This window comes from Musca vetustissima, unplaced genomic scaffold, assembly GCF_032173495.1.
Source record: "Musca vetustissima isolate MV318-11 ecotype Yass unplaced genomic scaffold, APGP_CSIRO_Mvet_v1 utg6724, whole genome shotgun sequence".
Lineage (NCBI taxonomy): Eukaryota > Metazoa > Arthropoda > Insecta > Diptera > Muscidae > Musca > Musca vetustissima.
The window spans coordinates 421,818-443,530 of NW_026885980.1; the positions used below are offsets into that span (position 1 = coordinate 421,818).

At 34.4% G+C, this 21,713-nt stretch overlaps 1 protein-coding gene across 1 annotated transcript in view; it reads right to left on the minus strand.

The window, feature by feature from the left end:
• LOC133333373 (neuropeptide SIFamide receptor) overlaps positions 1–8,876 on the minus strand; it is a 39,035-nt gene extending 30,159 nt beyond the window's left edge. Inside the window, exon 1 of the mRNA XM_061541689.1 lies at positions 8,623–8,876. Within this exon, the coding sequence (XP_061397673.1) occupies positions 8,623–8,821 (199 nt within the window). The 5' untranslated portion in view covers positions 8,822–8,876. The remainder of the gene's footprint in view (positions 1–8,622) is intronic.
• Between the last annotated feature and the right edge of the window lie 12,837 nt (positions 8,877–21,713).

Sequence of the window (21,713 nt, forward strand, 5' to 3'; positions counted from 1 at the left end):
AGTAAGATAAAACTAAATGATAGTATGTATATGGAACTTGAATCTATATGACAATACAGAAAATATCTTATACCAATGTTGTCAATTTATTCTATATTAGAAGGAGTAATTCTGATCCCCCTGTTTGTCACGGGTATTAAAACATTTCCGAGCAAAAACGTGGAAAGATGTTAATAATTTTTGGTGCCTAATATCCTAGAGCCCATCAAATACAGAAAAAAAGTTATAAGTTCAATACGCTGTACAAAATTTTGTGGAAGTCAGACGGACCTTGGAAGTTTAGTGCACCATTTGCATAAAATCGGACGAAAATCTTCATATATAAAAGAACTTAGTGATTAGTGAGTGGGTGACTGACAGATCATCGCCCAGACGAAACGGCTGAAACTAGAAGCTTGAAAATCTCAGTGTGTTGTTGTTGGTGTGTAGGCGTGAAATAAGGCTGGGTTCTAGGAAAATTTGAACTGGAAGGGAACGAAAGGTACTAAAATGTACCAAATATGACACCCTTTATATATAAAATGTTTTAGGAAATTCGACCTATAAGTGTACGAAAAGTACGAATTCGTACTTATTTGCATGCAAAGTACTAAATTTGGTACTAGTTACATTTAGTTGTTGGAGTGGGGCAGGGAAATTCGTTCTTATTGGCACGAAAAGTACTAAATGTTACTAAATTTAGTACAATTTAGTAACATTTAGTACAATTTTATAGACATGGAATCCTTAAATGTGAACTTAAGAGTATTATTAGAGGGCATGAATTAGGTAGTTTTGGAAATTTGTACTTATTGGTACGTACTTTTCGTAAATTTGGTACAATTTTAACATTGGTGAACGCGTAGAACTGTAATCCTGAAAGCAGCAACTACGATTACTGTCGGAGTGTAGGATTGAGATAGTTTTGGAATATGGGCACGAAAAATACAGAATGGTACCAAATTTGGATAGAGGTGGAATTCTTAAATTTAGACTTACGACTACCATTTGAAAGCAAGATTCAGGTAGTTTTTGTTTAATTTGTACTTATGAGTACGAAAAGTACTATGTTTGGTACAATCTGGATTTTGGAGGATTGATGTAGTTTTAGAAATTCTTACTTATGGGTATGAAAGGTACTAAATGGTACTAAATTTGATGCAATTTTGATTTGGTTGAATGGATATGGCTGAAATCCTGAGATTTGGAATTTAGATTACTGTTGAAGTGTGGTATTGAGATATGAAGACAGCTTTGGCAATTCGAATATATGTGTACGAATAGTACTAAATGCATTAAATTTGTAACAATTTGGATTTGGATAACGGAGGGAGCTGAAAACCTAAAATTTGGTATTAACTGGTATTAAATTTATTTAAATTAGAAGTACGATTGATATATGGAGGTAGTGTTGAAAATGGGTACATGTATATGGGAGTGTCATCTAAATCAAACCGGATTTCAAAAAAACTTTTCACGCGTCATTCTAGACTCAGTTCAATACCCTGCGCAAAATTTCATGGATTTTGGTGATCTACCGTAAAATCGGACGAAACTATACATGGGAGCGATATCGAAGTCTGAACCGATGTACATCAATTTCAATAGGGGTCGTCCTTAAATGAGCTGCACCAAATTTAATCCCATTCGAATAATAAATGCAACCTATTAAATTGAATTGCAATTAAACATCAACAGATGCATTAATCAACTCAGAAAGGGAACAAAATCTGAAATGTCAAACTTCAGCAGAAAAATGTGTTCGAAATCCTAAGAATACCAAATATGCCACAAAAATGAGATACCGTTATACCCTAAAAAGTGGACCAAGTTCAATAATTTTTGGTAAGGAGATTTGGTATCCTAAATACTAAACTATGTCTATTCGGTTGAAAGCTGTGTCCAAATTCCCCCAAATATTCTGTATGTTCGGGGAATTTAAGAGCTATCCTAAAGAGAGGACACATTAATTTAAAAAAGGGTTCAAATAACAAAAATTGGCCCGATTAAACCATCTTCAAACTTCATTTGTCTGTAGAGAACTCGTTGAGAGGTTAGAGCGATTCCCACAGACAGAAGAATAGACGGACATGCCACTATCGACATTTTATGCTGATCAATAATATATCTTAATAGGGACTGAAATGATTATTTAGATGGATTAACAAACAGAAAACAAATGGAGTAGAGAAAAAAACATTCGCTCTCAACTGGTTATTCCTTTATTAAACAGTTAACATTGATAGGACCATAAACGAACTACCACAATTTCACTAATTCCCTTTATAATTTTTTTGTTTAGGACAAACTATTTTTTATTCAAATAGCTATATCTGTGTGTTAAACAAGGTACTTTACAGATTGGCCGACCTTGCTTATAATATTTGCTAAAAAAGAAATTAAATGTTTTACTGTAAATTTTTTTAGAATCTTGTCTGCGGTTACCAAGTTCTAAAAAAACATTTTATTTTATTCAAGTTTTTTTTTTTTGTATTTTTCTACGAGTATTACAATTTTTATTATACAGACTAAATGACGCGTTGGCGTCATATAACAATAAACAATGTACCACAATGTGGTTTTTCGGGGTTGACTTTAAAACACCGAAACCAAATAAACATTTTGTAAAACCAAATTACAGAAATAAAAAATGCAACAAAAAACACTACTTATCCGAAAATAGATATGACATTTCTGGTTAAATGTTTAATTGAGTCAAACAGAATGGTTTGGTTTATGGTTTATTATAGAATGAAAGAAAAAAATAAAGGAGGAAAGAAAGAAAAAAAGGAGTAAAGCTATTAAAAATTAATTGACTCACGTCTTTATTATCAAACCAAACGTCATAATGGCCCGCCTTTTCAAAATCCTTTATTGTTAATACAATTATCTACCTCCCCCAAAAAGAGGTCAATTCATTACACACACATATATACACACAATTGAAAGGACTCATTGAAATAAGCCAAGCAATAATGAATGAATGAACTTTTCACACAGTTGTGTTGGTAAAAAAGGCTAAAGTTCTTCAATAACAATTGAACTTTAAAGTATACTTAAATGTGTACATATGTGTGTATGTGTATGTGAGGAACTTTGCCACACCCCACATATGGGAATGGTGTTGTAAATCGCCTACAAATACCAAACAATTCATTCACACTCATACACATTTTCGCACTACACCAACAAATTTATCGACAATCGTCGTCCACAAGTGGTACACACATCTTGGCGGGACAATGGACCTCAGTTTAACTTGTTACATGCTGGTGATTTATAATCCATTATCAGATGTTTGAGTGAAAAGGGATCCTTTAATTGTTTTTTTTTTGCATTGGTAATGTGTGTGTGTGGGATGAGTGGATACGATTAAATAGTAGTATCAGTGTTGAATGTGATAGAGAATGGCAGTGGTAGTAGTGGTGCTGGTGCTGCTGGTGCTGCTGCTCGTTAGCTGTTTTTGTGTCAATGGCTAACACAGACTCCCCCCACGTTGGAATTTTCATTAATGGCTATAAATTGTTATTGCCTTTTTTATAGTTTCAGCATTTTCTTTGTTAGCCAAACAACGGGTCAAATCGAATCAATGGCTCTAAAGAGAATTCTATGGGTGGATGGATGTAGGAATGTAACATCAATATTGTCATGTTGTTTAGCATTTCCCGCTATTAATTCTTTGTGTGTGTCTTACATAGCAGAACATCAGTTATAGATAATTAATATTCACAATAAAATAAATGCGGAGATTGTCATGGAATTAAGCTTAAAATGAATTGGTAATTAGTAGATATTATAGTGTTGGTGGTACAGGAATGACGCATCAGGTTTTTGGGGTATACTAGATATGTTAAACTTATAAAATAGATATTAGGATGGGGAAAAAGAAATACATTATTTTGTATAAAACAGTTTTATTGTCGAATTTTGTCGACCTTTTTCGACAACCTGCCTACCAGTACGAGGTGCATCTTTAACATCAAAAATTCCTGAACGGAATGTACGAAACCAAAATTGCACATAATTGGCTGTTTCAGTATCGGAACCATAAACACCATTCACAATTTTAGCCGCTTGGCTTACATTTTCGCCTTTGTCACTTCCATTTTTAACACCCTGTAACTTACAACTAAATGCACCAAACAAAAAACCAGCAAAATATTTTATTAACTGCGAAATGTCACCCTTCCAACGAAAAATAATGAATTTCTTTTTCCCCAACCTAATATAATTTTGTGTATGTATTCGGTTTTCGATTGTTTGGTTGTATTCGGTTGGTGACGAGGTAAGAGATTTTTTCTAGCTTGAACACGTTTGGAGTCGCCTTTATTGTGCTGAAATTGGTCAGTTTTGACCAATCCTTTATCGCATTGACATTGCTCAGGAGATGTTTTACTCAGTATGAAATATTGGTTTTAGACCCCTTGTTTCTTTGGATTAAATCAGTTTACCTTACCCCATACACCACCTACACTCAGTGTTATAAATTAAGTACCAGTTAGTAATTTTCGTACACTTATAGTAAAAATTGTCCGACACATCCCTATCTAAGTTTTAGAGATCTAGCTTAAATTAGGTAAAACTAGTAAGGAAAGTAGTAAAACCCACCATTAGTCTCAATTCGATAAGTTGTACAAAATTTCATGTCACTCAGTGCACCATTTACCTAAAATCCAACGAAAATATATATGGGAGCTATATCTAAATCTGAACCGATTTCAACGAAATCTGCCACAGATATTATTATACCCTATACAACTATGTTGTCGGGGTATTATAGCTTTGTGCAGCCCAAGAATTTGTAACGCCGCGAAATATTGGTCCTAAACCCACCTTTAAGTATACCGATCGTCATATCTCGACTAGCTGAGTCCGTCCGTCTGTCCGTCTGTCCATTATAATTTGTAAACACGATACAGGCCACAGTTATGGACCAATCTTCACGAAATTTTGCATGTAGGATAGGTTCTGGTCAATGAAGATCCCTATTGTTTTTGGTAATGATCGGTTAATATTCAGGGTATGAATGGACCAAATACAAAATTTTTGTCGGTTTTTCTGGTCGCTCCTGAGCCGTAATTATGGCCCGAACATCGTGAAATTTTACATGGAGAAGGGGATTGGGTTAAATAATAAGCATGCCTGTTTTGATAAAGATCGGCAAATATTTAGCGGGTCAAATGGACCCAGACTTTTGTGTGGAAAATGACAAAATTTGTATTCTACAGCGTATATATTTACTCCTGAAGGACATAGACCCGAGAGGTTGATATTATATCCGAGAAGAGTGGTTGACCTTTAAATTGATACCAATTATATTGTGGTATGTACTCGGATGTGGGAGTTGCACTTAAATATTTACAGGTGCTTAGGTATTCAGATATTATTTAGTTACCCATTACCACAATAAGGTCGGAAATATAGCGCTGATCGCTTTGAAATTTTCCATGCGGATCCAGGTATGGTCAAGGATAATGCCTATAATTTTCGTTGATGATCATATTATAATATTGGGGTGAAGTGAACCTAAAACTTATTTTTTTTGTGTTTTTTCGAGTCGATCTATAGACCACAAGCTGAACATCACAACACAAACCACGTTGAAGGGAATCTGGAGAAGTAGTTAGAAGAGCTTTACTGAATATTAGTAATATTTGTTGGTTGGCCACTAGTCGGTCAAGAGGGTGCAAATATCGCGAAATATTACCATACCTCAGAATGTAGCGCCGCAGAAAGTTAGATTTTCGTGGAAGTTGTGTAGGGTATCTGGTTTATATTTACTTCAATACAATCCGACAAACTTTGGGTCTTTAGTGCACAATTTACATAAAATCGTATTAAAAGACATATAAGAGCTATATCTAAATTTGAACTGATTATCACGAAACTTTTCATACATCATTCTATCCTTAATACAGTATGCAATCCCAAATTTCGTGGAAATCGAAAAATATATAGGGACTTTGGTGCACCGTTTACATTAAATCGGACGAAAATATATATGGGAGCTATATCTAAATCTGAACTGATTTTAACCAATTTCAATAGGGTTCGTCCTTGGGCCAAATAAATGAGCTGTACCAAATTTAATCCAAATCGGATTGTAAATGCTATCTCTACTTTGTTTACAATTTTACATCAACAGATGGACGGATGGACATGCATAAATCGACTCACAAAGTGACTCTATGCATATTCTATAAAAGGAACCATGGGTCTATCTCGATTCCTTTTGCCTGTTACAAACATATGCACAAAGACATAATACCCTGTACCACAGTGTTGTGAAGGGTATAAAAACGTTAGAATCACTTTAGTGCCATATTAATGGTGGTAAAGTTCTTCTACACTTTGATTATGATAGAGGGGCTAAAAATATAAGACACGTGTATCGGCATTTTGAAAGTTAACGTCGGGAGGTAACCTAAAAAGACGTGACAATATTTCCGGTTTCCAAGCCATTGGCAAATATTTGGATTAAAATTTCTCGAAATCCTTGCATTTTAGGTAAATGGTGTTTTTGGCAAATATTACTGATGTAAATGTGTGGAATATATTTTAGACCTCGTGCTGATGATTTCTCCACAAATTACTTAAATTGTGTTCGAACTTCTTCCGACACATTTCAATTTAATGGAGTTGTTTTCTACAAATATTACTGCTGCTTGGAACTCTAATATATACCAACGGTTATTTTCATATTGGTTCCTGCTCTCGGCATGTGTTTCTCATATATTTCATGAAAATGCACTATGCTACGGTTTTGCTGCTTTGATATTGACATCCTACTAGCAATTTGTTAAGTGCACTGAGAGAACTCAATCCAAGCATGATGTGATTGCTGACAGCCCATACCCACACAAATTAATCATAAATAACTTTTAAAAGTACTCAGGATTATGTCAGGGGAAATGTGAGATGGTAAAAATTGGTGGAAAATAAAAAAATCCAAGCAAACTACTTCCACCGCGTATTATAATAGGATATTGGTAGGAGAAATCCGTTTATTTATATGCGATAAACGCATTAAATTCAAAACTACCCACCTAATTCTGTAGGTTAATTTTAATAAAAAATAAAACTTTATTATTTAAATAACACGAAAATGTTTATTTAAAGTTTTGTCCCACTCATTTACGAAATGATTCTCAAAAATGCAATTTGTTCTTTGCTTAACAATGCAAATCAACTGAACGTTTGAAACAAATTAAGTGAATGCCTCCTTACACCTCCCAGCAAAGGATGCACCTAAGGAAGCTTCATCGCTTCTTAGCAACCTACACACACACACACCAACCCACACACAAATATTTTAAGCTGATTACTCATTAAATGTAAGTGCTCCTTGCCACATATCTCGTCTTTGTGCCACACCGTCAAAAGTGTCGCTTTTGTTTGTATTGTTCCTCAGTTGAATTTCTTAGGAATGAAAATCATTGATGTTGTTGTTGTCGTTGCGTTTTCTTTGCCAAACAACCGAAACGACACTTGTCTGCATCCTGCGGATACAAAAAGCAACAAAAAGCTTATCTTGTGACTCTTCTACAGTTTCTTCTTATTCTTCTCATTTTTTTCTGTTTTGTTCTTGTTCAATTCAACTTGAAATTTATTTTGTCATTGCACACCAAAAAGCAAAAAAAGAAAACGAATAACAAACAATGAATGAAATGACAGGGTAATCAGCCTTTGCTGGCAGAAAGAGTGAAATTTATTTAAAGCCAAAGCATTTTTTGTGACTCGAAATGTTCACACTTGCCCTAAGATGATAATAAGAATAGAATGAAGCGAAGTGAAGTGAAATAAAATGATGATGTCAATGTCAGCCAAGGAGCCACAAATGTTGCAGACTGCAATCATAATTTGCAACTTTCTTTATGCGATAATTTCTTATAAGAATAAATGAAATGTAATTCGATGAAAAGTTACAATATATATTATGTTGGTTTGAGAAGTACATATGAGCCGCTTGGTCACACATCGATTAACCCTACTTTTTGAAAAATGATAAATTTAAAAGGCAAAGCCCTTGTACCTCTTTATTTTATAATATATATCCTTATTAATATCAAGATTATGGGACGAGGTACTAAATTTATACTAAAAGATATACTTCCTGTAAAATCCGAAATGTCGATCGGGGTATTTTTGTCGTATACAACATTTGATACAAAACCCTTTGTACTAAAAGAGATACCTTTGTAAAACGTAAGTGGTTTAAAAATATTCGGATTTAAAACCGAATTTACATCCGGTTTATTTTCGGCCGTATAAAATACATCCTCCGTAGCCATATAACTTTTGATACAAAACCTTTGAAATTTGTACCAAAACTCTCTGTGAAACGTAATTGGTTCAAACGTGTTGGGATTAAAAACCTAATTTCGGTCGAGCTTATTTCAAGTCGTATGAAATATATCCTCAGATGGAAAAACTTGTGATAACTTTTTTACTTGCTAATGACGAACATTAATAAACGTCCATTTCCGTTTTGTGACATCTGATATAAATCAATTTCCCACCGTACAACAAAACTAACAACAACAACAAAACATTTTCATCATTATTAATGACATAAAACAAAATTAATAACAATACAAAATATTGATAAATTAATCCAATTTCGATAGATAGACAGATACTTACGTACAAATATGTTGCTCATCAATGTGGCCGGCAAACAAAAGACTATGACCAGAATATCGGCTATCGCCAGATTAACAATAAAATAATTCGTCACCGTGCGCATATTCCTCATGCGTAGGACAACGGCTATGACAAAGCTATTGCCCACCAGACCCACAAGGAACACAATCACATAGGCGATGCAATAGACAATGGTCATGGTCAGTGAATGACGGTACAGGAAATCGAAATCAGACGCTTCCAATTCCCAATAGGCCGACGACTCATTGTTCGCACTCTTCATTGTCGATGAAATTCGGGCTATGGCGGTGGTGGTTTCATAGAGATTCTCCAGGGGATAATTGGAGGCGACCGATGTAACGGTGGCGGTGGCAGTGGTCATAACGGAACCCAGTAATGTATCCATTACTAGTCCGCTGTTGGAATCGGCACCAGCAGCTGCTGCAGCTGTTGCAACCGTAGCTGTACTAAATGTTGGCAACGCAATAAAATCCGCCGATACCATGGAGGACGATGCCAACGATGATGTCAGTATCGATGTTGCGGGACTTAACGACGAGCTATCATTAGCATCTGCCAGTACTTGAACGACAGTTGAGTTGACATCAAAGTCATAGGTCTTGCCGGGGTCGCCGCTACTGCCTTCGCCTACCACGCTATGTGAGAGGTTATTCAACTCGAACAGTTGATGATTCAAATTTGCCATTACACCACTGCCGGATTCATTAGCTGCCTTGCTTAAATTGAAATCAAGTAAAGCCTCCGTATAATCCATGTTTTTAATTTGCGAAATGGCTGAGCTCGAATTGCTGATGTCCATCGTTTTCATGGGTGGGCCACTCGACAACGTTGCCGATTTTGCAGTGGATGTGGCTGTAGCCGAGGCCGTATATAACGGATCATAGTAATTACGGCGTATCAAATTATCCTCGACTTTCTGGGGTTTTCTTCGTAATCGATGTGACGAAACCATTTCCTGCTTCCGCTGCCTTTCGTCTTTCCTCGGTTCAGATGCCTTGGCTAAGCTTGAGATTTCTTGCAGTGATTAATTGTTTAGACCATTTCTCAATTATGTTGTTCGCTTGGTGTCATCAGCATACAGTTGTGGACAGAATCTCATTTGCGGATGGGGATACCAGAAAATTGCTATTAAAAATAAATCAGAACATTTGATTAGAATTGAATGAGACAGAGAAAATGTTAAAGGAAATTTGTTATGGCTATTGTGAAAATTATTATTCATTTTTTTAGATTTTGTTTTGGATACATGGTTACATACACACACACACACCCACCTCTTCATAAATCCCAATGGCCAAAAAATTTGTTAAGGATGTTTGCAGTATCTTGGCCACAAATATATTAACATAATTTTCTGATTTGTAAGCAAATTTACTATTTTTTTACTGGAAATACACAAATCATAACAAACAAGCACCAACAACACCTTGCCCTTCCTTCCGTCCGTCCGTTCGTCCTTCCTAGTGTATAGATTTAAGGATTTGCTTCCATTGTTAAAATGGCTACTTAACATTGAGTTCAAGTGCCAATTTGCTTCAATATTTATTATAACTCTCTGATCTGCCCAAAAAAATGAATACATTTGTAGGAAGCTAATCTGCATAAGGATAAAGGAAGATTATATCCTTAAATTTAATAATAATTTCTGTGATACAAACTTTTGCCAATCAAGAAGTAAGCCTGACATTTACAAATTCCTTTTGGGAATTTATGGAAGCATTTCATCAAACATGTTTTTTGTATTTGTTTTTTCTTTTGTTGGGATACACTTGTATGGCGGAAGATTTTTCAATGGCCCTCTGGATATTCTAAAGCACTAAACTGTTTCTTTTCTTTGTTGAACGGAATTAAACTGAATGGAAGGAAACTTCTTCAAGTTCCGTCACAGGCTGGTGTGATAAAAATAAACAGCAATTGTCGTCGGTGTGTTTATGTTTCCGATTGAAAATTCTTTGAATGCAAAGAAAATTTATTTTTCCATGGAAATAATACAATTCATAAAAATTGATTTTTATAATATCAAGGGTAAAAATGATTCTCAGTAAATATAAAAAATGTTCCTCATAGAAAAGGCCTTCAACTGCCCATATGCGATTGAAATAAGTCAAGAATAAAAATGGAAATAAAGGCAACTTTAATCAAGATCTGAAACCGATTTCAACCGAATTTATCAACATATTTTGTGGTAACCATTTAGACATGTGGCTTGCTTATTCTTTATTTATTTCATAAATTGAATCTGACCACGCTTTCAGAATTTCGAAAATATTTCCACATATTTCCCATGTCTCTCAAACTGCAATACTTTATCACTGTCAGTGAAATAACTTTTTGACATAATTATGATTCTCAAATCCCAAATTTTGCAATTTCCACTCTCATTTTATTCAAATAACCGCAAAATCAGAATACAAATATTTGTCCATATATATAAATTGCTGTTGTTGTTGTGGATGGATATGGCAACGATGCAAAAGTGTGTAAGAGCACATAATCAAAATAATGTCGAATCATTAGAAGTCGAATTAAAAGAAGAGAAGCCAAGTATTGCGTAGACAAAATTGAGTAGTAAATAAAGAAAATGTGGAAGTAATTATTTTAATTGACCAACCACGAAAACTCGTCTGGAGCAGAAAGTCGTAAGGTATTTATAAAAGAAGATAATAAGGAAATATTTGTGAGTGACTTTTTAGATTCTCCACCATATATAAAATTTGTCATTCCGATTCGAATATTTATGAAATATTTATGGAATTTACTTGATGAATATTTCAGGAAAACAAATATTCAATTATTAGTAGGCTAAATTCAGACGTGGGAAAGGTTCAACCGAAGACTTTGAAGACAATGGCCTACGAAAAGACCTTTTTACGGAAGAATATATTAAGAATTTTGAAAGGACGTCTAAAAAACATTTGGTTTTGAGAAAGTTCTTTGCAAAGTGATAAGCTTGTACGAGCTCACATTTGACTAAAATCAACAACGTGAATATGATTCGAAATATTGTTTCAGATGTATATGTGTAATGAACCGGAGTTTTTAAGTCGATATGTGACTTTGGCTGCCATATTTCAAATTGATTTCGATTTAAACACGTCCATCTGACTTTAAGATACAGCTTTAAAATTCCAGGATTTTTGGTATTGAAAATAAGGTTTAACGATTTTATATAGCCCCCGAATTGGCTCAAACGATTTGCCTATTGGTCGACTTTTAAGAGATCTCCCAACATTAGTGTATTTAATAAATGTCGATATGTTGAGAAGTTTAAAGAAGTTTCTCAATTGAATTGGCTCAAAATTAGTATTTTAGACACTCATTAGTTGGAAAATCCACCTACCAAAAACTATCTACATTGACTTGTATATCAGGGTATACTACATATAACGGTACCCTCAATTATTCCAAATTTTGTGTACCTAATCTTCCTATCAAAAATGCACCATGGCTCAATATTAATGTTTCGATCGATTTTAAGGTTTTTATGAATGTCCATCTAATGCCGGAGGGTATAAAAGTTCGGTCAGGCCGAACATAAATACTTTTTTACTCGAGGGGAGTCACCGATTTCATCCAAACATTGCACATTGCAATATTTCTTCTAAACATAAATCAAATTCGATGCATATCAGTCTGCTCTTTTGTACTAAATTTAGTTCATATCGGAAGATGAGACCTCTAATACCACAGAATCAATATAATAACAAATTGGTCCGTTTCGTTTGCATTCCCGGTTCAAAGAGGGATTTCTAGATGTTGTTTAAAAATGTTCAACAGCTCAATGTTTTCATGACGTTCCAATTTAAAAGGCACGTCCGAGGGTATTTTTCCAACAGACAATGCTATATTTTAACATTACTGATAACTGTAGCCCCAATTTGAGATATTTTTAAGCTTTTAGGTACGTTTTTCAACAAAATTGGCTATAAGTTATTATTAAGGGTTCTCCTACTAACATTTAGCAATATTGGTCTACTTTTTAGGGTAGCTAAAGTAAGTTTAAGTTTAGTTGTCGCTGGATAAAAAATTATCAATATTGATCCACTTTTTAGTGTAGCCCATTAGCATTATATGCTACATCGCAAATTTCGGTATTTCCAAGGCGGTGGACACGTTTCTCAACGATATCAGCTGTAATTTTGTATTTTTCGTTCTCACTGGGTAGAAAATCAAATCAAAAATTATCAATATACATACATACATATATTAATTACGAGCAATATGGTATTTTCGGTACTTCAAAGCTTTTGGGTACTTTTTTCAACAGAATTGATTATTAGGGTCCTTATTAAACAGATAATTTCATTTCTTTATTTAATAGAAAATCTCCTATTGGCCCAAGTTTGCATGTAGCCCCGATATAAAGAATGAACAACATATTACCACATAGTGTCCATTAAAAGTTCGACCCAGTCAAACTTAACGAGCTTTTTACTTTTTTTCAATCAGAAATTAGAACTTTTTCATTGTACCAAAAAACTTCTTAGAAAGTCCGCAGTGATTGACTGAGTAGTAAATAATATAATTTTATTAAAGTTGTTAAAAATCAATGTATGGACATATTTTTTACTATTTCCCCGCAAACAATAAAAACAATATGTGACATTTTTTATTGAGGGGAAATAGTAATGTCGTCTGACCTCTATCACCTCATAAAAATTTTGTTTTGTAAACTATCGTTAAGACAAATATTCAATAAATTGTATCCCTTTTTCTTCCAACTTCAATAGTAAAATTGTGATTTGGTGAATTGGCATAAAATTTGACATGAAAAATGGGATTACAATGTTAATGGGATTCACCCCTCTTTCCCTTAAGAAGAAGAAGAAGAAGAAGGAAACCTTAAATGAACCATCAATTGTTTTCTACTACATATGTTTCAACCGCCACCACTACTTATGATGATAGTGGAAAACAATTCCAGCTTGGGATCAACAAACTTTTTCAACTTCACAAATCAAAGTTGACAAATACAACAAATTAATATTTTTATTTTATTGTTTTGCGAAGTCTTAGTTCTTTGATCGACTTCATACTCGTAAAAGGTTTATTTTTATATTCGCCGTTAGACAAAAGGTTTTTGCAACAAGTAGACCAAGGAAAACAAAACACTGAAACTATGATTTTAATTCAATTCAATTTTATTGTTGTTGTTTTTGTTGCAAGAATTTATAAATCAAATGACAATATTGTATACGCCTCCATATGTCATTTTCATTGTTAACCACTTAAAAAGCCATTTTCCGACAAAGAGAAAATTCATTTTTTTTTATTGTTGCTGTTGTTGTTTGGCGTATATTTCTAATTTTTGAACGGTAAACGGCACGCACTGTCATTGTCTGCGAATGTACGTACGTATGTATTTATTTTTCCACAATGTGAACTTGGCTTTGGTGTTTCCAGGATCTCAGCACGTTGCAGACGCCCTGCTGTGAACGCCGTGATTGTCTCGACTCTTTGAAACACTCAATAATAAAAAAAATACAAAAGAAGAGTTCAGCCATATGTCGTCACTTAAATTTTTTAGACGCTTATTTCTAAAACAAAGCAATTCATCAAAAATTGGTGATTATAGATAGATTATATGTTTAGTATGTGCTTATAAGGTATATATTTTGTTTAGTGTGTAGTACAGGGAAAAAACAGGTAAATGTTAAGAGAGTCTGGTAGCATTCATATAGTATGGAGCGATTTTAATGATTCTACAAGGTTTAAACAATTAAAAAAGTGTCAGACACCGACAGACACTATGGTTTGCGGAGGCCTTCGAAACTACACACAGATTTTACTATTCGCTTTATATAATATATTTTATATATTAATTTATGTTTTTAAAAAGAGGTTTCCAATTTAATGTTGATTAAATCGGTTATACAATTCGCTTCAAATTAAATTTACAAGTTTATAAGTTATTGACCCTTTGTGGGAGAGGTTCCAGAAGGGGAAGGTGTCGACGTATCTCCCCTTCGTACTTTATCTAGATTTTGGTTAAAATTTACCTAATATTGAACATTTTGCCCATTTGTGGGGGTTGTACCAGAAGGAGTGAACCAATGAGTACCATCTTCGGACTTAATCTAGACTTGTTAATGATAATATTCTATACAAAATTTGGTTAAAATTGGATTGTTCGTTCACATGATATTATAAAATAATTTTTGCACAATTTTGACCATTTTGTGGGGGAGGTACTAGAAGGAATGCACATATGTTCCATCTTCGAACTTGAACTAAGTTTGGGAAAAATATTACGATGTTGAAATCGATTACTGCCTTCGAGAGTTATCGTGCGCACCAAATAAGACTGAGGGACATTAGTTAGTCCTCTCCAAATTGTCTGAAACGGATTTGGTCCAAAGAAATAAGGGACTATACCCCTATACAGGGACGTGCGGAGGGGGGCGGCCCTGGGGGCCCGGGCCCCCCGAAATGTATTTTTTCACAGTAAATTTATGTTTGCAACAGCGATTTTTTTCATTTTGTACTACCGGGCCCCCCCGAAATGAAATCCTGTGTACGTTGCTGCCCCTATATATCGATGAGGCACATTTTTTCCGTATTAAAGTGTATATACCATCATTAACCATAAGGCTGAGGGTATAAAAATCGGAAGTAATTTGCTATGTTGGCTTCAAAATATGTAGAATAGCACAACTTCTCCGATTGTCACAGGGCTCTTAAAATATATAAGTATGTAGGACATTATATTAAGGTAATGTCAAAACCATGACAGGGGAGTCAGAGTCTATCACAATATTTATGGTAGAGGTGTAGAATGTTGCCAATATTTTGCTGCTATTCCTAAGATGTTTGGTATTGAAAATGTGATATATCAATCCACGTTTTTATGGAGCTCTCATATAACGACAATCCCAATTTTCGGTATTTTGAGGATTTCAGATAAATTTTTCAATCGAATTCCTTCTATATTTATATTGAGGGTTATCATTAGGCTGCAAATCTTCTTAGCACGAACTATCATTACCGGTATTTTGATGATTACTGGCTTCTTTTCCAAAAGAAGGAACTATATGTTGGCATCCCGGATTATTTGAGGGTTAATGATATCTATGCAGAAAATGTCCTATAGGCTCATATTTTGACATATCACTCATATAAAGGTACAAAACCATTTTAGTATTTTTCTAGATGCATTTTCGACCCAAAAAAAAAAATTCAATTTAGATTAAAAAAATCAAATAATGATCCTGTCCATTTTCGGTAGATGAATATTGCAAATTATAATGCAATTTAGTACTTCCTTTTCACAGAGCGTAATAACCATCAGGAATTATTTTGTGATATCTCCTATATAAGGGTCTAGACCTATTTATGATATTTTAAATACACAAGTCGACCATTTTCCCAAATCCTTTCTATAAACTATAAATAAATAAATCAGCATTTAAAATTGTTAACAATTAAATAAAAATTCTATTAAATTTCTTTTAATAACTTTAATTTATTCTTAATTTAAATTTCCATGTATTTAAAAATGGCCAATGACATTGAAATGTGAATTAATGTGGGCGAATGTGTGTTGTGTGTAGATATGTCGGTGTGGTTGTTTGTATATCAATTGCCGATTCCGGAATTATGACCTTCGTGTAAGCACTAAAAAAACAAGTTGGTAAAGAATGTTGTTCTTGGCCTAAGATAACATAAAACTATTGATACTCTCTTTTCCCTCGGCAACGATCCCTGGCACTCCGGTGACAACGGTGCATAAAAACAAAAACACATTCCCACACACACACACACATTCATATACGATATGTGTGAGGGTCACCAAACCAAAGCCTGGGCGGATCATTGTAGGAGCAACCTTGCACATATATTACAGTTAAGGTCATTGCATATATGCATATGTGTACGTGTATGTGTGTGGGCCAATATATTATTGCACACACACATACATGTCTGCAGATAGGTAAATGCGTACGTGTGTGTGTTTGTGTGTCTAGAAATCGGAATTCATATAACCAAAAACGAACGAATGAACTTGCTGTGCAATCACATCACGTACACTATATAGCGCACACACACAAATACATGGAGAGACGCTTACAATGCATTCAGATAAAGAGAGAGTTAAGCGCCGAACAGCTGAAACTGAACCCGAAGCAGTGATGAGTGTCCTTAAATTGGTTCTGTTGTCATTCAACGCTCGAATTGTTTGCCGTTTATTTGTATGTCGGTTAATGCACAACACAGCCACATTTCAAGTTTGTAACCTTTGACCCATCCTTAACGAGTGGCATAAATATAAAACGCGACTTTGATTTGTGTGCACACCCCTGGCTGGTTCCATTAATGAGCCAATAATAAAATAAGCTGTTCGGCGATGCACTCGACACACGCCAATCATCCACACCATCCACCAACTCTTTATTTACTCATTTATATTTTTATCGGTATCTAGGTTGTTATCTATATAGCCATGGATTTATTCTTCCTTCACATACGTTTTTTGTTCCATTTGATCACCGCTATTCTTTGCCATTGTTTCTGGCCCATTCCGTTTGTAGTTCGATTTATTAACCACGAAATAGTCGAACAAAGTCAATTGAACAGCCACTTTATTGTCTTTGATTGTCAGTGAGTGAGCGCAAAAAACAGTCACGACTAACAGCTCCGCATTTTGCCAGCAATCAAACAGTGAACTAATAAAAAAAGGATAACGTTTATGGCGTAAATTTCTGCTGTCAATGTGTGAGTGTGGTTTGGTGGACGCAGTCATTCAAATACGCGTGTATGTGTGTGCCATGAATCAGAATGACATTACTAGATATGTATATCACGAAGTAACCCAACATCGTACATGTCACATACAATAATAATTACAACATTTGATGTTGTCTACTTAATGTTGAAAACAATAGCTTCCAGTTTTTTTGGTGAATCATTTCGCTCTGACAAAACCAACAAATAAATTAAATATCTCTGGAGTGTGATAAAGTAAATGAAAATATTAAGGTGGGTCAAAGTGTGGGAAAATATTTTAAGTAGACATATGTCTTGTTTTAACCCGATGGGCATTGACAATTGCATATATCGGTCCACGTTTTGGTATAGCCCCCTATAACGGTACTTACCAATTTTGGAGATTTTGGGCACTTTTACAATTGGCCCGGTTTATTTCCTCATCCTTATGACTAATGAGGGTGTATATATATATTGATACGCAAAAATTTGCCTTATCGAAATATTGGTTTTAGATCCCCTGTTTCGTTTGACCAAATCCGTTTCAGATAATTTGAAGTCGATTTACAAATGTCCGCCATCGTAATATTTCTCCCAAACTTAGTTCAGGTTCGATGATGGGAAATATCAGTCCAATCCTCGCAAATTTTATTTTGAAGGGAATTGTATATCCGAATTGATCAACAATAAATTCGAAACCTCTTTGACAACACCCTTATATAAAACGAATAATAAAACCAGTGTGTAATTACGAAGATCTCCGCAAACCATAGGCTGAGGGTATATATCATTCATATTCCAGATATACTTTTCAATCGTCACCCGTTATTTTCGGTATGTTCAAGATCCTAGCATGACCAGAGAGTCGCATCGAATTTTGGTATTTTTTCATTCGACCTGGCTGAAATTAACGTAGTTTTATCTTGGCTTCGTATGTAAATTGTGGTATTTTGAGTATTTGGTGAACGTTTTTTGAGCCGAATTTATATTTGTGGTTGTCAATGAGTGGTAAATATTTCTAACCTCAAAAAGCAATATCGCTCGAACTTTATATAGCCTTCATATAAAGGTACAGTCCCTAACGAGAGGCTGTACTTTTGCATTCCGTGTTCTTTGATGTCGAAAATACTCGATGGAGGACAATGTGTTGAAATATCTCCGATATAACGATCCCACCCAATTTTAGCAAAGAAGTTGTAAATTCTTGAATGGCCATAAACTTCTTCTTCTCAGCAAATGTTCAAGTTCCAAACCATTTTAAGTGTGCTAAGCTGAAATGTTCATTCAGACTAACTTGAATAAAAATCATACTGCCAGACAAATTACAATGTATGAACACATGTTCCCCCATAATACGGATCCCTACCGATTTTATGTATTTTTTCAACACATCAGAACCTAATTACGTTTTTACTTGTTTGTTTCAAGAAACAATGGAACAATTTCACTTTTCTCAGGGAATTGAAGAATATCTAATTATTTATCTTCTTGTCCACTTTTGGTTATGTTTTTCTTTTCAAAATACTTATATATTTATATACAAAGTTTTATTATTAATTTGAAACACAACGTATCTCCATTTGAATCTATCTAGATGTATTTCTAAGTTCTCTCTCTTCTTAAATGGATAAAAGTTTCAGTACTTAGCCACCCGAATCTATTAAATATTTGCTGTGTAACATTGTACAGTAAATGGGTGGCGACACCAACAAAACAATCACCAACACTTACAACGACAACAACAAAAGTCAAAATTGTTTGTCGGATGCTGGCTGTTGTGGTTTATCATAACCAGTCTATGTGATCCAAGTAAATTGTAAGCGAAGCAAAGAAGGAATGAGTGCGTGGGAAAAATAGTTCATATCTCATAAACAGACATAGTGGCACCCTGAGGCACAATAACCACCGGCAGCATGTTGTTAAGTGACAACTCAACGCCTTGGCGTTACTCCTCAACTGTGTTTCTTTTTTGTTTTACTTTATGGACACTTAAGACACACATTAGATTGAGATGAAGTAGGAAATGATGGGGATTTTTTCGATAAGGAAATATATGTTTGTTTGTGACTTATTTGTAAGGAAATAGGGAGAATAAAAATATATGTGTGATTTTCAATTAAAAACGAATATACGGAAGGTATCTACTTAATATATTTAAAGGTGAGCTGGTCGAAAAATTACATGATATTCCAAAAAATTTAACTGTATTGAAAAGATTGGAAGTTCAGAGGAGATATCGAGATATCGACATTAAGGGCACTATCAAGAATTCCACAAAATACAAATAGTAAAATAGTCTAAATGTCAAATCTAGATCTCACATGATCACAACATCTCTGGAAGTTGTTGAACGGAACAGTGATGTGCTAAACTACACTGACAATATAAATATTAGCCCTTCGATTTTCTCATTGAGTAGAAAATATCCTTGCTAAAAATTATGAATATAGGTCCTTCATTATTCGGTGTTTTGGGGTTTCGTTTGTGTTGATTTATCAGGTTCTTATGGGATGTAATATCTTTCAACCAAAAATTATAAATATATTTATTCGTTTAAATATATCTCCCATATAACGATATCGACCCATTTTCTGTATTTTTAAATCTTTAGGAAGGTGGTACAATCTTTATACCAAATGTTGTTTGGTATAAAGAGTTATTCAAGGCTGACATGCTTATATTGTATGTATCATTCAACTTGGGTTTCTGTAATTCGGAACATTATTTTTTCCACACAATGGAATGAAATAGTACACATATAAATGTTCCAATCGATTTAAGGAAATTTGTATGCACCCCACATGTGAGTGTTTAATCCAAGTTTTTGTTCTTTTAAAATTTAAAATACAACAATAATACAACAAATTTAAAATGTTATCCAACAACAAATTTTAAATTATTATAAATTAAATAATTAACATGTAAACACATTACACTCTGTGTTCCATAAAATTACAACTTCAACTACACATACAGACACACACAAGTGTATATGTATGTATCCTTTTGGGTCATCAGCTGAGGGATATGTCATGTCATACAAGTGTTCCCGTTTCTTTCATTCGTGTTTTACCCTCCAACATTTGCAACAGTTACCACACCGCACACACACTTCGGACAAATTTCCCCCCTCCCGTCACAAAACCCCCACTCCTTACAACTCGCAAATCCGAAACGAATATTTAAATATACGAACCACATTATTAAATTTTTAACCCAATAATCTGGGCTTATTTACAACATCTCGTGACATGACCAACACTTTTAATTCCATAATTCGAATAATTTTCACAGCCACAACAACAACAATAACAACAGCATAAATTGATTTAATAATGCAATCAAGTTTTAAAATTGCATTTAGCAATTTCGTGCATTTTACCGTTATAGACGAATGACGACCAGCAACGAAACGAACGGACGAACGACCGATATTTACATAATAATCCACTGGAGGCCAAATGGAATGGCAGGCAATCAATTTTTCACTACTTTTTGTTTTTTTTTCTTTATTTTCGAAAAATCACAACAAACATCACTTTCCAAAAAAATACTCACTACTAAATCACTTTAGCCTTTTTTGTATAGAAAACAAAATACAAAAGATAACATCCGTTGTTTTCTTTTTATGTGTTTTTTATTAATTTTCAATTTGAAGGTAATTTCAAATAACCAATAACCGTTACATTACTCCTAAATCAATGGCTGCTTTTATTTCAGTTTTCTGTTTCTCTTTTTTTACAAACTATAACAACAAGAGCAGAGTATAAACGTTATCCTGTTCAGTTTTGCCTTCTAGGCACAAATTGTGTTGTGAACGGTTCCGCGTGCCAAGCAATACTGGAGCACCGACAATTCATTTGTCTGAGGCTAATGTACGCGGCTGTGGTCCTTTGCCAAACAGGCAGCCGAAGCAGCCAACCAACCAGCTGTACAACAAACATTCTCTAATGCAAGGCTAGTGTCGCTGCTCGAATGAGAGTAGTTGCTTGTCTTTGTTTTTGTTTCACTTTGTTGCTTTTGTTTTTCACCTCTCGCATGAAACACGAATGGAATTTAGGTCCTTTACTCTCTTTTCACGTTTCGTTTCTCTTCGCACAAATGTTGTTGGAGCCATCACAAAAATGGAAAATCAAGTGCCAAGCGGAGACGAAGCCAAAACGGAAGGTGAGTTCCATAGAGGAAGTGCTTCTTCAAAATACGAGGTTGATATGGTTGATAATAAAAATGGAGGTGTATATGACAGGGGGATATCGTTAATTTTTACATATATTTTGATTGCATAAAATTCAGAAAGGTCTAAAAATTATTGTTTTCGGAAATTGTATGAAATTAAACCTTATGTTCTACTTTAACCATTAAATGAG